Source organism: Mus musculus, chromosome 7 (genome assembly GCF_000001635.26).
Source record: "Mus musculus strain C57BL/6J chromosome 7, GRCm38.p6 C57BL/6J".
NCBI lineage: Eukaryota > Metazoa > Chordata > Mammalia > Rodentia > Muridae > Mus > Mus musculus.
In genome coordinates, this window is record NC_000073.6 from 30,258,926 (window position 1) to 30,273,468 (window position 14,543).

Sequence of the window (14,543 nt, forward strand, 5' to 3'; positions counted from 1 at the left end):
CACTTGTAACCGAGGCTCCACTCCAGTGCTTAAGGAAATTCTCCATTATGCTTTGTTCACTCTCCATTCTGTCTCCCTCTCTCCTTAAAGACAGGGTCTCCCTATGTAGCCCTGTGTGTCCCGGAACTTGCTCTGATACCAGGATAGAAGGTGTCACCACCACATTTGGCTCATCCCTCATTCTTAAACAGTCTCAAATACAGACTTTGCTCATTCCTGCCACCACAGCTCCTCCACCGTCTGCTGTGAGTTGTATAAAAGAGAGGTAAGCCAGGGCTTAGGCCCAGCAGGCTCAGAGGACTAAATAATGGTATCACAGTGCTTGGCTATCACCAGGCAGGGGGCAATAGTGTTCACCCATGTTAGCACCTTTTACTGTTTGCCAGTCAAGGGGCAGCTGTCACCATGAGTTTAGTGACACACTCACCTCACTCAACGCAGTGACTGATATCACATTGCCAAGATTTAAAAATCACAGAACTTCACAGGAAAAATGCAACAAACAAAACCAAAAAAAACAGACTAGTGCTAAAGAGATGGTGGTAAGGGTGATTGCTGTCAAGACTAACCATTTAAATCTCCAGGAACCACACTCGGAAGAGCTGACCCTTAAAGGCTGTCTCCTGACTTTCACACTTACAGTATAATATGCACATGCACGTGCAGTAAATAAATACATTAGAAGCAATTCACTAGTCACTCCATGGTAGCTAGCTGCCCCTCTATGGGGGCACATGCTTTGCAGTCTCTTCCCCGCTTGCTTGTTCCTTCTAGGCTGGCACAGCGGCCACGTACCACCTTAAAACCTGCTCTCGTGACCAGAGCTCACGTTCCACTAGCACCCATCAGCTAGGCATGATGGCTGCTCATGCCTGTCCTACAACGCTAGCACCCTAAAGGCTGAGGCACACCCAAATTGAAGACCAAACTAGGCTACACGGTAAGTTCTAGGCCATAGTCTGAAACCCAGTCTCGATGCCCGAGACAGAGTGGGGAGATTGCTCAGTAGGTAAAGTGCTTGCTGTGTAAGTCTGAGGGTCTAGGTTTAGATCCCCAACACCCACGTAAAAAGCTAACTACAGCAGAGTGTGCCTAGAACTGCAGCGCTTGGGAGCAGACATAAAGGGGATTCCTGGGACTTGCTGGCCAGCCAGTCTAGCCAAACGGGTGAGCTCGGATCAGTGAGACAGCTGTCTCAGAAGATAATAAGTGTAATAGCGACAAAAGCAGAGATCCAACCTTGACCTCTAGCCTCCAACCAGGGGCATTTTTTTTTTTTTTGTCTTTTTTTGAGACAGGGTTTCTCTGTGTAGCCCTGGCTGTCCTGGAACTCACTTGGTAGACCAGGCTGGCCGTGAACTCAGAAATCCGCCTGCCTCTGCCTCCCGAGTGCTGGGATCAAAGGCGTGGCCACCACACCCGGCAACCTCTAGCCTCCATACAGGCACATACAAGTATGCATACCCACATACACACGGATACATACATAAATGACAACAAATCTCGACACGGGAGTGCACACTTGTAATCCCAGAACTCAGGAGGTAGAAACAGGGGAATTGGGAGTTCAAGGCCATCTTGGCTATAGAAGTCTGTTTTTAAAAAAAACCACACCAGGGGCTGGAGAGATGACTTAGCAGTTAGGAGCACTGGCTGCTCTTCCAGAGGACCTGAGTTTGTTAGGTGACTCACAAGCACAAGCAACTTAAGCTCCAGATGATCTGGAATCCCTTTAGCATCTTCTAGGTAGACACACCCACACACCCGAGACACACAAAACAAAAACAAAACAACCAGCCGGGCGTCCTGAGTTCCAGGACAGCCAGGGCTACACAGAGAAACCTTGTCTCGAAAAGCCATAAATAGAGGCCAGCCTGGTCTACAAAGTGAGTTCCAGGACAGCCAGGGCTATACCGAGAAACCCTGTCTCGAAAAACCGAAAAAAAAAAAAAAAAAAAAAAACCAAAACCAAACCAAAACAAAACAACCAAACAAAAGTAGTGAACAACCTTTTGAGGTGGGTAGACCACCTGGGCCTTCCCTGCTCTACTGCACTGAATCCTCAGTACCCATGCCCTTATAGCTGGCTCCTCCCACTGACCTCTTTTTTTCTGTGCCCAATGCCCGGGAAAGTGTTCCATAAATCCCTGACCAGTGAGGAAGCTATTCCACGAAGCTGCTGAGGTCCTGGTAGCTACTATGACTTCGGACCTTCAGGAAGCCCCTCCCAGTTGAAGTCCTGGGTGCTGCTGGTAACTGGATTATATCCATGGTCCTGAGACCAGGACTCTTCCCCAGTACCCTGAGAGCCCCCCATGCTAGGTCCAGGAGGTGAACACCAGCCACTATAAGGGCCACTTGCCTCAGATTTCCACTGCGGTCGCCTGAAGCCAAGTGCTGGCCGTCAGGACTGACCTGCATGACTCGAACCCCAGCTTTCATATCCATGGGAGTGCCGTTCTCACTGCCCCGGTCTGGGAAGTGAGACAGGTCCTGCAGGTGCTGGATGTCATTCTCTACATAGACCACCTTCAGCAGAGACTGTGGGAAGAGAGGCTATGGTCAGTATTGCAAGGAGCTTACAGCGGCTCTGTGCTCAGCGCCTCCCACAGCACAGACCTTCCGGGTCAAAGAGGAGCTTCCTTGCGGTTAGAGGCGATGCTAGGCACTGAGAGATTGCTTGGGTGGCCTTTTTCCATCTGGCCACAAGGATGACAGCTATCTTACGTGACAGAATGAGGAGATGGAGGACCCCAGTCTCTAGGAGCTTGTTGGAGCTCAATAAGCTGCCTCCAGACCTTTTGAAACAAATGTGTGAGTGTTCTGCCTGCCTGCATGCATGTGCTGTGTCTAGGACAGAATCAGTCTTTGCATACTCTGCAACTGGAGTTAACTAGCTGTGAGCTGCCATAGGATGCTGGGAACGGAACCCAGGTCCTCTACAAGTGTTCTTACCTGCTGCCCCACCTCTATAGCCCACACGCCCCTTTTATGCCTAGAAAACCACACTTTCACAAGAGTTTTAAGATGTTCTTTTCTGGGGCTAAAGCATTTTCTTCCGGGAGAAGCTGCCTCTGCTGACGGGACGGACTCTTGGGATGGCGTAACGGTGTCTAAGCATCCTGTCCTTTCCTTTATGGTGCTCCTGCAGTTGTGTTTGCGTATGACTTGAAATTATTGAACCCCTATCTGTTCCACACTAGACCTGGAGGTGGGTCTTTTAGCAAATCATAAAATGAGTGATTCAGTTCTCAGCTCCCCGGAAAAGGTCCCTTGCTAACCTAGCAGTACTGAACAAAACTTCAGGAAACTGTTTCTCTCCGGCCTCCACCAGCCTCTTCCTATGATCCACCTGGCACACCAGCTGAGGTTCCCAGTGTGACAGCCACTTAGATGAGGTAAGTCCCTGCCTGGTTCTGCCCACTGTGCTCCCCTTGGGTTGCTACTCAAGACTTGGATGCAAGATCATCTCCAGTTGGGCTGCCAGGAGAGGATGCAGACACAGACTTGAACAGCAGAAGCCAGGTGGGAGAGAAAGAAGAGACATCACGCCACAGAGCATGGTGAGGGGAGGGAGGAACAGAGAGAGACAGGAGTGCACTATTCCTGGTCTCTGGCCCTGGGGAGGCCTAACGTCCCTGCTCCACCGGGACACTCCCGGGAACCAGAGTGCAGAAGCTACTCACATCGCTGAAGATGTTCTTTTGCCATCGAGTGTCAGAGGCGCTATCCAAATTCCAGAAGCGGATGGTATTGTCTGAGGAACAAGTCAGAAAAGTCCCGGACGGCAGGCAAGCTCTCTGGTCTTCAAATTCAGGGTACACCTACAGTCCCAGAGAGCAAGGCAACACTGCAATGACAGTGATGATGGACTGCTGCATTGGGCGAAAAACCAAGCTAAACCTTGAAGTGGTGCTGACCGCCTAGTTGGGAGGTGATGCAGGAGGGTCAGAAAGTCACTTCAGACGTAGCTACATACTAAGTTCAAAACTAGCCTAGGCTACAGGAATCCTCATCTCAAACAAAAAAAGAAAAAAAAAAACATTTTGAGAACTACATAACAAGATCCCGGTCTCACGAACACAAGACAGGAGCAGTGGTGCATACCTATAAGCCCAGCACTTGGAAAAGGTAGATACATCTCTGCAAGTTCAAGGCCAGCTAGGGCTACAAATGAGACACTGTCTAAAAGTGTGTCTCTGTGTGTGTGTGTTTCCCAGATAGGAAAAAATGTTTTAAAAAAAGTGACCTTTTGCTTTTCCCCTGCCGCTGCCGACTTGAGTGGAGGCGGAAGCTCGGGTGCGTTCAAGATTTGGCGTCACCCAAAATCCACCGCCATGGCTGAGGAAGGCATAGCTGCTGGAGGTGTAATGGACGTCAACACTGCTCTACAAGAGGTGCTGAAGGCCGCCCTCATCCATGATGGCCTAGCACGTGGCATACACGAAGCTGCCAAAGCCTTAGACAAGCGCCAAGCCCATCTCTGTGTGCTCGCATCCAACTGTGATGAGCCCATGTATGTCAAGCTGGTGGAGGCACTTTGTGCTGAGCACCAAATCAACCTGATAAAGGCTGATGACAACAAGAAACTAGGGGAATGGGTAGGCCTCTGTAAAATCGATCAAGAGGGGAAACCACTGGTTGCAGTTGCGTAGTGGTTAAGGACTATGGCAAAGAATCTCAGGCCAAGGATGTCATCGAGGAATACTTCAAGTGCAAGAAATAAATAAATTTTTGCTCAAAAAAAAAAAAAGTGACCTTTTCAGAATTGAGTAATTGCCATTCTTCAATTCTGGTATTTAACATGGAAAAAAAAACCCAAATAAATAATAGGGTATTTTTATTCTATAATTCCCTGTGTCTGTGACAACTAGGAGTCACCTTAGTGACCTGAATGAGTGGCAGGATGGAAATGCAGTTCTGTGGTAGGGTTCTTATATAGTATGGATAAAGCTGTGGGTTCAACCTCAGAAGCAAAAAATCAAAGCAAAAATTAAACCATCCATGCCAATTCCCACTAAAAAAAGTTATTAAAAAAAAAAAAAAAGGCTGGTCCAGGCCTGGGACCAGAAATGTACAAGGAAATGCTAGAGCATCTTGGCACCGTACTGAAGGCAGTGTAGAGAAACTCCCGTTGAGCAAGAATGGACAATGTGAACTCCAACAATATGGATGGTGACAGCAAAAGCATGTCCACCATGACAAAATACATAAGTTATACAACACCATAAACTGAAACAACCAGGGACCAGCAGCAGGCAGACAATCAATTGGCTGTATTGCAAACAGGAAAGCAGAGGGAAAGAACCAAGCATCAGCTGGCCATCACTGCACCAAACACACCAAGTGACCAAATGCTACAGAGAAGAACTCCCCATCTACGTGAGCAGGATGACAAAAGAACTGACAGATGAGGACGGCCCATAGCAAACCCCTTTATATCTGCTGCTAACAACAGTCAATTAGCTGTACACAGAGTGCACTCTCTCTCTTTTTTGAGACAGGGTTTGGCCCTGAACTCAAGAAATCCACCTGCCTCTGCCTCCCAAGTGCTGGGATTAAAGGCGTGCGCCACCACTGCCTGGCCAGCTTTCTCCTTATTTTATGTTTGACAGTTTTGCACACCATCTAAGGTCAGGAGAAGGCGATGATCTCCTAGAACTGAGGTTGAGGGCCACTGTGAGCCACGATCATTCCCAGTATTTCCAAGAGCAGCATATACTCTTACCACTGAGCTATCTCCCTAGTCTCTAAACAGAGCTTTTGGCCTTTCATCTATTCTCTTTATTACAGGGTCTCGCTTTCTGTACAGCCTTGGAACTTGCTGGCCATAGCAGAGCCCCTGCCTTCAGAATACTGGAATTAAAAAAACATACATGGGCCACCAACCCTGTCCAAGTTTTCCTTTTCTTCGAGACAAGTTCTCCTGCACCCTGGGCTGGCCTTGAGTATTCCGTACAGCCAAGCGATGGCCTTGAGCTCCCAACCCATCTGCCTCTGCAGCTCAAGTGTGGGGATTACAGGTGTGCTGTCAAACCTATCTCAGTCTGTGTCTCTTAACGCAATGGTTAAATGAGTTCTCTAAGCTCTACGGAGAATACCCAAGCTGAGCCCAAGGGGACAAAGCTGGACAGTGAAGAGGGAAAGCAGTCTCACCTCTACATTCCAGACAAAGGAGCTGTGGAAGAGCTCTGACCATATCTTGCTGACTTCATCAATGTCCTTGACATCCCAGATGTAGATGCTGTGGTCTTTGTAAACACAGGACAGCCACTGGTGGACGGGGTCAAAGGTCAGGGCCACTGTATCTGGGTAGACTGCTTCTGCTTTTCTGTGGAAGAGGAAGCTACCAAAGCCATACGGGTCAGTCACCACCAGTGCCAGTCAGCCATCTTCCTAATCCAATCCCACTTCTTTGCCCTCTCTTTTCTGTTTTGCTTCTAATATAAGTTGCAAACTGGAAGTGCCTATCTGGCTCAGAGAGCACATTCATTTTCCTGAAAATGATAGCACTTATTATTTACTGCTACACTAAAAATGAAAGTATAACTGAGAAGTTACAAAAGCATGCAGCTTCATGAAGATCATGAAGAAATGGTGGCACCCACTGGAGTCTGTAGTTGTGCAAGGACCACACCCTTGATGGTCATCAATGGTGAGAAGACCAACAGCATCTGCGTCTGCAATTACACACCAACGAGGACACTGACGGCAAATGTGAAGCCAGGCGTGGTAGGGCACGCCTTTAATCCTAGCACTGGGAAGCAGAGGCAGGCAGAACTCTGAATTTCAGGCTAACCTTGTCTATAGAGTGAGTTCAAGGACAGCTAGGGCTACACAGAGAAACCCTTTAAGAAGAGGAGGAGGAAAGTAGGAGGAAGGAGGAGGGAGAAGGAGGAGGAAAGTAGGAGGAAGGAGAAGGAAGGAGAAGGGAGGAGGAGGAGGAGGAGGAGGAGGAGGAAGAGGAAGAGGAATAAAGTAGGAGGAAGGAGAAGGGAGGAGGGAGGAGGAGGAAGAAGAAGAAGAAAATGCATCCTGTGTGTGCTTGGTACCTACTAAGGTCATAAGAAGGTGCTAGATCCTCTGGAAGTTGAACTTTTGTGAACCCCCACGTGGGTGCTGGGAACATAAGTCAGGTCCTCTGGCAGATCAGCAAGTGCTCTTAATCACTGAGCCATCTCTTCAGTCCCTTTTGTTTGAAATAGGACCTCACTACTTAGCTAGCCTGGTACTTCTTCTGATGGCACAGTGGGTGTGAATTGAATAAGAATGGCCTTGAGTGCCGGGCGTGGTGGCCCACGCCTTTAATCCCAGCACTCGGAAGGCAGAGGCAGGTGAATTTCTGAGTTCGAGGCCAGCCTGGTCTACAAAGCGAGTTCCAAGACAGCCAGAGCTACACAGAGAAACCCTGTCTCGAAAAAAAACAAAAACCAAAAACCAAAAAAACAAAACAACAACAAAAAGAATGGCCTTGAACTCAAAAAGATCTGCTGCAGGTGTGTGCCACAATGCCTGGCTGAATTACTGATTATCATTTCTATTCCCATTCCATTCAACCCAAGATCCTGTCCATTTCTGTCCAAAATGAACATATACCTCAGGCCTCGTCTCTTCTATTTGGCTTCGTTAATAACTGATCCAAAACAGCAGTGCAAAGGGCTGAGGCACAGCCTCGAAGCCTTGGGTTTCCTACACAGGATATATATAGTACTTGCTGCGTGCCACTCAACTCTCCCCAGGAAAAGCAGTTGTTTCACAGATGAGAACTCGAACTCAGAGGGGCTCACTGATGAGGCCCCACAGCACACTACAGCAGGAGGAGCTAGCAGTCTGGCTACTGCAACAGGCCAGGATCTGTAGCTTATTCTTTCCTTCTCTTCCCTTTCCACACTCAGCCACTCTCTCCAGCTTTCTCTTGGAGAAGTTGCTGTCCTTGGAGCTAACAACCTCCAAAGAGGCAGCCTATCATGATTAGATATCCACGCTACTTCCCACAAAGAGACTTGCAACAAAGGGAACAGGCCGCAGCTTGGCCCTCCCCTCCACCCAGGACAAGGCATTCATAGGATTCCACATTCAAGGGCTTATCGTGCAACCCCCTACAGGTAGCACCATGAACCTCACAAGAGACACAGGCTCACCCAGCTTCCCCATCAGCATTCCAGCCACCCAGTCCCCCAACCCTTTGCTAGTTCTGCAACATGCTGCACCATTTATACTGGCCATTAATAACACCACAGGTTTCTTCTTCCAGCTACTCAGTGGCCACAGCCCCGCCTAGCACATCTCTCAGTCTCTGCTTCCCTCTGACACTATCTCACTTGTGGACTTTCCATGGAGCTCCCTCCCTTGGACTGAGGTTTCATGGAGCAGGGGTTTGGTTGTCAGATTTTTTTTTTTTTTCAAGACAGGGTTTCTCTGTGTAGCCCTGGCTGCCCTGGCTCTCACTCTGTGGACCAGGCTGGCCTTTAACTGAGATTTGCCTGCCTCTGCCTCCCAAGTGCCGGGGTTAAATATGATAAACACAATGCCTGGGTGCTGGCAGAGATTTTTTTCTGGCTCAGATTTCTGCTTTCAGCCTTGGTCTGTCACTGAGTAGCTGCCTAATAAATGTTACAGCCCAGGGGAACACGTTTGCTTGTCACCATTCCTGCCCTGAGCATTTCTTCCCTGATGCAGCAGTGTCCCCTTACCCTAAAGCTTGCTTGAGGAGCAGGACTCTTAGGCACACACACACCACCGATGCTCAGAGCTAAGAGCGGGTATGGGCTCGAAGGTGAACGGATGTGAAAGCATGGCTGGATGCTATCCAACAGATTCTGGGCATACCCTTCTTCCCCCAGTGTAGGACAGTACCTGGAGTCCAGTCCGTGGGCCACGTCCACTCCCAGGTAGTGTGGTTTGGGCAGGTTGGTGAGGTAGAGTAGGCTGTGGGCCTGGAAGATGCGGACTATCCCGTCTGTGCATCCACAGAAGATCAACTCGTCACTGACACACAGGCAGGAAGACAAGGAGACCTGAGGGTAGTTCACAAGATTTTGAAATACAGCAACAGTCACCACTGAAGATGTCCCAGTATGAAGAAGCATGGTTTGGGGCAGAGTTGCCACACTTATTCACAGAACAACTTAACTGTGTGTAAAAAAATGTGTCGGGGCTGCAGAGCTGCTCAGCAGCTAAGAGCACTTGTTGTTCTTGCAGAGGCCCTGAGTTCAAGTCCCAGCCACATGGTGGCTCAAGACCATCCGTCACTCCAGTTCCAGGGGCTCTGATTCCCTCATCTGACCTCCACAGGCACCAAAGCATAAGTGGTGCATATGCACACATGCAGGCAGAACAAGCATACACATAAAATAAAAAGAAAGAAATCTGAAAAAAAGTATGTCTTCAGCAGACAGTGGCAGGTCAGACTCAGACACACAGACAAAAGGGTTGTAAGTGCCAGACTCTACACAAACTCCAGTTTCCTATAGGGATTTAATTTATGAATCATTTGGTGCTCTGTAAAAGTGTGTGTGTGTGTGTGTGTGTGTGTGTGTGTGTGTGTGTGTGTGTTATTCTTGGCTTTGTTTGTTTTATAAGACAGGGTCTCACTACGGAGCCTGAGACAGAGTGGCAATCCCCTGGCCGAAGACTCCCAAGAGCTAGAATTAAGGTGTGCAACAAACACCACACCTTACTAACAAAGGGGTTTTCTTACACCAACAGTGGTGGTGACCAACTGTAATCCCAGCACTAAAAAGACTGAAGACAAAGGACCACAAGTTTGGAGTCAGCCAGTGCTATAAAGAGACCCTGTCTCAACAGAAGCAAACAAACAAAATAGCTTTTAAGTTGTTTACGTTCTAGGAAAAAAAAAAAAAAAGAAAGGAAAAATAAGAAAAAGAGGTTACGGCTGAAGAGACGGCTCCTCAGACACAAGTGCTGACGGCTCTGAAGAGGACAGGAGCTTGGTCCCCAGTGCCCACAGCAGGCAGCTCAAGACCACCTGGAACTCCAGCACCCGTGCATCCTACATCACCTGCTGGCCTCCGTGGGCACCTGCATTTATGTGGTGACAGGACCAGAGTTTGGTTCCCAGCACCCAAGTGGTCAGTTCACAACTGCCTGTAACCTCAGCTCCAGGAGCGGACACCTTCTTCTGGCTGCTGTAGGAACCTGCACTCATTTGCATAAACACACATATACACAAGTAAAAATAAAATCATTCTAAAAATGATGTCTAAGTTCCCAGGCAGCAGATAAAATGTGGAACACTTCCATATGCTGTAAGCTCTTAAGACAAGTGCTGGGGACAGTGACAGAGGCCAGCCTAGAAAATGAGTAAAAGCCCATTGCTTCCATGGGATGTGCACTGCCAATGGGAAACTGAGCTTGGAGCTTGGAGCGGGTTCACGGCTTGGACTCAACTTTCAGGTACTGGGAGAAAAACCCAGCAACTCTGCAATTTATTAAAACACTGACCTTTAGTCTAAAGTTCTACATATTTGCATAGGCTTTTCTTTTTTGACAAAAAAAAAAATAGTAGGCTGGAAGGGGCGGGGAGGGTATAGGGGACTTTTGGGATAGCATTTGAAATGTAAATGAAGAAAATATCTAAAAAAGGAAAGAAAAAAAAAAGAAAAACAAAACAGAACAAAACCAACAAAAAATTTTTTTAAAAAAATAGTAGACTCAAGATACCTTAAATTACGGGGAAAAAATGACTCCTGCATATTATGTCATGTAACTTCCGTGTCCACTTTAGAGAAGGAGGCATTTCCATTTAACCTTTTTCCTGATTCGTGTATTTATGCAGGGGGAAGGGATGCTCTGGGCACAGTGTTAGCACATGTGCAGTGAGAGGACACTGTGGGAGCCAGCTCTCTCCTTCCAATGAGGAACTTGGGCTGCCCGGCTGGGATGCTGGCACACTGACTTGCTCAGCCATCTTACTGGCTCAGTATTTGCTTTGACAGATGAGGAAATGAGAAAACTAAGGAAAGAAGAGTCACGCATGGAACCTGTGCTGACAGCCACTGACATGAAGCCAAGCATGGTGGTGCACACCTGCAATCCCTCAGGAGGCTGAGGCAAGAGATGGTGAGCCTCAGGATGGACTGAATTTCACAATGAAGGGGACCCTGTCTCAGAGAAAACACCTCAACCCCTCCCCAGATCATCGGCGGGTGGGAAGAGCAGTTCCCCAGCTGACAGCCAGCAGAGAGAGAGGGAGGCGGGTACCTTCAGGTTGATCCACTTGTCCAGCACCCTTTTCTCATTGAACTGGCAGAGGAGGCCAGAGTAGGACACACAGAAGGTATTGCCTGCCATCCGGCCCCGGCCGCAGGCCACGCCACAAAAGATATTGTTGTGCAGCTCACCCAGGATGCCTGAGCGTCCTACCAGGGGCACTGTGCTGGTTACCTGGAACACAGCAAGACATGTTAGAGACTATGTCCTTGCCTCGTGCTCAGCAGGGCCATCGCAGGTCCTTTACTGACACAGCTGAAAAGGAGGGCTTTTAAGAGGGTCTTCCATGTGGAGGAGAAGGAAGAAAAGCAGAACCCGTACTCAGGGCAGAGGGGCCAGGAGGCAGCAGTCCATCAGTGAGCTCTGGCCTAGAGGCAGAGTCCAGCAGGATTACTAGTCAGCACTTTTATGCCCAAGAAGCTGGGTGACCTGGGAGACCCCGCCTCCAAGTCTCAGGTAGACATAGGAGCATGCTGCTAGTGACCCTCTGAGACCTGACCATAATGGGTGCAAAAACTCACCTTGGCCTCAGTAGAGGCTTCTAAGAACCAAAACCTCACATGCCGATTCCCAACGGTGACAAAATAGCTGCTGTCCTCAGAGAAGGAGAGAGCGATGACTCTACATGACACCTTGTTGGAAGCCACCACAATGTCTTTCTGGAAGAGTAGGCACAGAGCGGTTCACAGCACCATCCACCCATCCATACTGGGCTCTCCCTGCTTTCTCTCCCATTGTTCTTGGACCTGGCAGTGGTCTAAACTCTAAGGAAAACTGTGCAACTCTGGTCATTCCTAGGCTCCAGAGGAGCAGACAGAGAAAGGTCCCAGGAAGAGTAAGTTTCAGAACTCCCACCAAGGGCCAAGCTCTGCAGCCACATGTTGGGAATGGTAACAGCTGGTGGTAAGGAGAACACAATCTATGGCTACCACACAAAGGGCTGTTGCTCTGGGCCCTGCCCTGAGCCCCTCATAGCTGTGGATGCCAGCTCATGAGGGAAGTGTTCCTCCACCCTGCCAGGCTGTGTTCAAAGTCACATGGTGGGTCGGAAGCAGAACCAGGACTTCAAGTCCTGCTATAGCTGTGCCAAAGCCCAGCCTTAGAGTGCGTGTCAGGGAGCTGGAGCTCACATAGCCAAGGGTAGATGCTAGGAAAGCCGTTCTACAGGCGAAAAAATAGTCAAGGCGCTTGTGCACGGCCACAGCTAGTCAACACAAAAATAGCACTTCTGTCCTAACCTTTCAGTGTGGCTACTCGGTTCCTGATCTGTTCCCTATACCAACAGACATGATGACCCAAACTCTGCCTTGCCACCAGGTGACCTCAGGGACAGAAGCCTCACTGTAAGCATGGTGCAACAGCAGGCAATAGGTTGGTAGTGCTCCCTAATGCCCAAGGTTTAGGGTGCTAGTGACTCCCTGCCTGCCCACCTGCCCACTCGGTTCTCACCTTCCAATCCCAAACATTGAGGACCATGTCATGTTGGTAGCCCATGGACACGATGTGCTTCATATTGGGTGAGAAAGCCACACAGGCCACACCATACTTGTGGCCCAGCATCTCTGCCACTTGAGTCTTCTCCTCCACATCCCAGATGCGCACAGCTGGCCGGTGTCCATTCTGGGAGGCAGAGGGGATGAGGCCATTACTATTGCTGAACTATATGTAAGGCAGGGTGTGATGGTTTGTATACACTTGGCCCAGGGAGTGGCACTATTAGGAAGTGTGACTTTGTTGGGAGAAGGGGTGTCACTGTGGGTGTGGGCTTTAAGACCCTCATCCTAGCTGTCTGGAAGCCAGTCTTCTCCTAGCAGCCTTCAGATGAAGATGTACAACTCTCTGCTCTGCCTGCACCATGCCTGCCTGGATGCAGCCATGTTTCTACCTTGATGATAATGGACTGAACCTCTGACCCTGTAAGCCAGCCCCAATGAAATGTTGTCCTTACAGGAGTTGCCTTGATGATGGTGTCTGTTCACAGCAGTAAGACCCTAACTGAGACACAGACAGGGCTAGAAGTTGGCACTGCTGTGACTTGTTCCCAAAGCCACCTCCCCTATTTGCCACAGGGATTATCTAAAATCAGGAGCCAATTCAGAGATTGCCAAGCCTGCTGGAAGCAGAAGGAATGGCCCCCAGACCTTTCCCACCTGCTCAGTCAAGACTCACCTCTCCTGTCACTATGTACTTCCCATCTGGGGAGAAGGCCAGAGCACTCAGGGACTTCCTGGGGACAAGCAAAGGGGTCGTCACTGGTTCCACCAAGAACTGTGCTCTTGCCATTCTAGCCACTCCTGGTCCCCAAGGCTGGGGAAACAAGAGCCAGCAGTTCCTACACAGCCACTGTAGCCTGTGTGCCCAGCATGGCACTCAGGGAATGGAACAAGAAAGCAGAGGTCTCCTCCTCCCTCAATACCAAACCCAAACACTGCAGACCCAGAATCGAGGTTTTTGCTTCCTTCCCCCAGTGTGGAGTGAGCTTTCCAGGACCTTATCCACCTGTAACACAGTCCTGAAACTCAGATGCAGGAAATGGTACAGGCTTGGCCTAACTAAAGAAGAGCTATGCTCATGGGTGGACCCTGGTAGACAGGGCACAGATATAGCTCATTGAGTGTTCTAGAAACCCCAACAACTGAAATGTTTCTATTACTCTGTGTGTGCGTGAATGCATGTGGTGGTCAAAGGTCAATCTTCAGTGTGACTCCTCAGAAGCTACCTGGCTGATTTTCTTGAGACAGGGTCCCTCACTAGGACCCGGGGCTCACCAGTTAGGGTAGACTGGCTGGCCAATGAGCCCCCCAGGGATTCCCGTCTCTACCTTTCTCACACTGGGAACTATAAGCATGTCGCCATGCCTAACTATTTATGTAGGTCCTGGGGACTGGAGTTAGGTCCTCATGCTTGCATAGCAAGGACTTTACACACAGAGCTCTCTCTCCAGCCAGTCTCTGATACGCTTAACTAGCCTGAACATGGGTTGAGGAGCTGGCATGGCTTCTGGAAGCAAGCCCATGCCCAGACTGTATGGCTTTAGCTCCTCCTTCGTTTCAATCCTGTTTTTGCACTTTGTTTTTGTTTTCTTAGACAAGATCTCATTGTATAGCTCAGGCCTTACTTCGCAATCCTTCTGCCTCAGCACCCTAAGTGCTGCAATTACAGGCTCGTGTGGCACCCACCTGGCTTCTATGTGAGCCTGACAAGCCCACAGATGTCTGCCATCCTCCCTGGCCTGTGTATGCCATCTAGTGACATCTCTTTATCGTCCCTATGACATCAGCTCCCTCCCTAAGATGCAAGGGGTGGTGCAG

The 14,543-nt window shown here is 49.2% G+C and overlaps 1 protein-coding gene and 1 pseudogene across 17 annotated transcripts in view; one reads left to right on the forward strand and one right to left on the reverse strand.

The window, feature by feature from the left end:
* The window catches only part of Wdr62 (WD repeat domain 62), a 41,771-nt gene that overhangs the window by 18,788 nt on the left and 8,440 nt on the right, over positions 1–14,543 (reverse strand). For 16 of the 17 annotated variants that reach the window (XR_391062.4, NR_152437.1, XR_391064.4 and 13 more), the window contains exons 4-11: positions 13,402–13,459; positions 12,682–12,852; positions 11,754–11,891; positions 11,224–11,406; positions 8,857–9,017; positions 6,157–6,346; positions 3,687–3,824; positions 2,363–2,541 (exon numbers count right to left, since the gene is read on the reverse strand). Coding sequence is in view for 14 of the 17 variants with exons in the window: in XM_006539881.4 (XP_006539944.1) it covers positions 2,363–2,541; positions 3,687–3,824; positions 6,157–6,346; positions 8,857–9,017; positions 11,224–11,406; positions 11,754–11,891; positions 12,682–12,852; positions 13,402–13,459 (1,218 nt within the window). In the remaining 3 variants the exon portion in view is untranslated. Of the gene's footprint in view, positions 1–2,362; positions 2,542–3,686; positions 3,851–6,156; positions 6,347–8,856; positions 9,018–11,223; positions 11,407–11,753; positions 11,892–12,681; positions 12,853–13,401; positions 13,460–14,543 lie in introns of all 17 variants that reach the window. The other variant, XM_030242457.1, reaches the window with a different exon arrangement.
* Rps12-ps5 (ribosomal protein S12, pseudogene 5) lies at positions 4,256–4,739 on the forward strand (annotated as a pseudogene).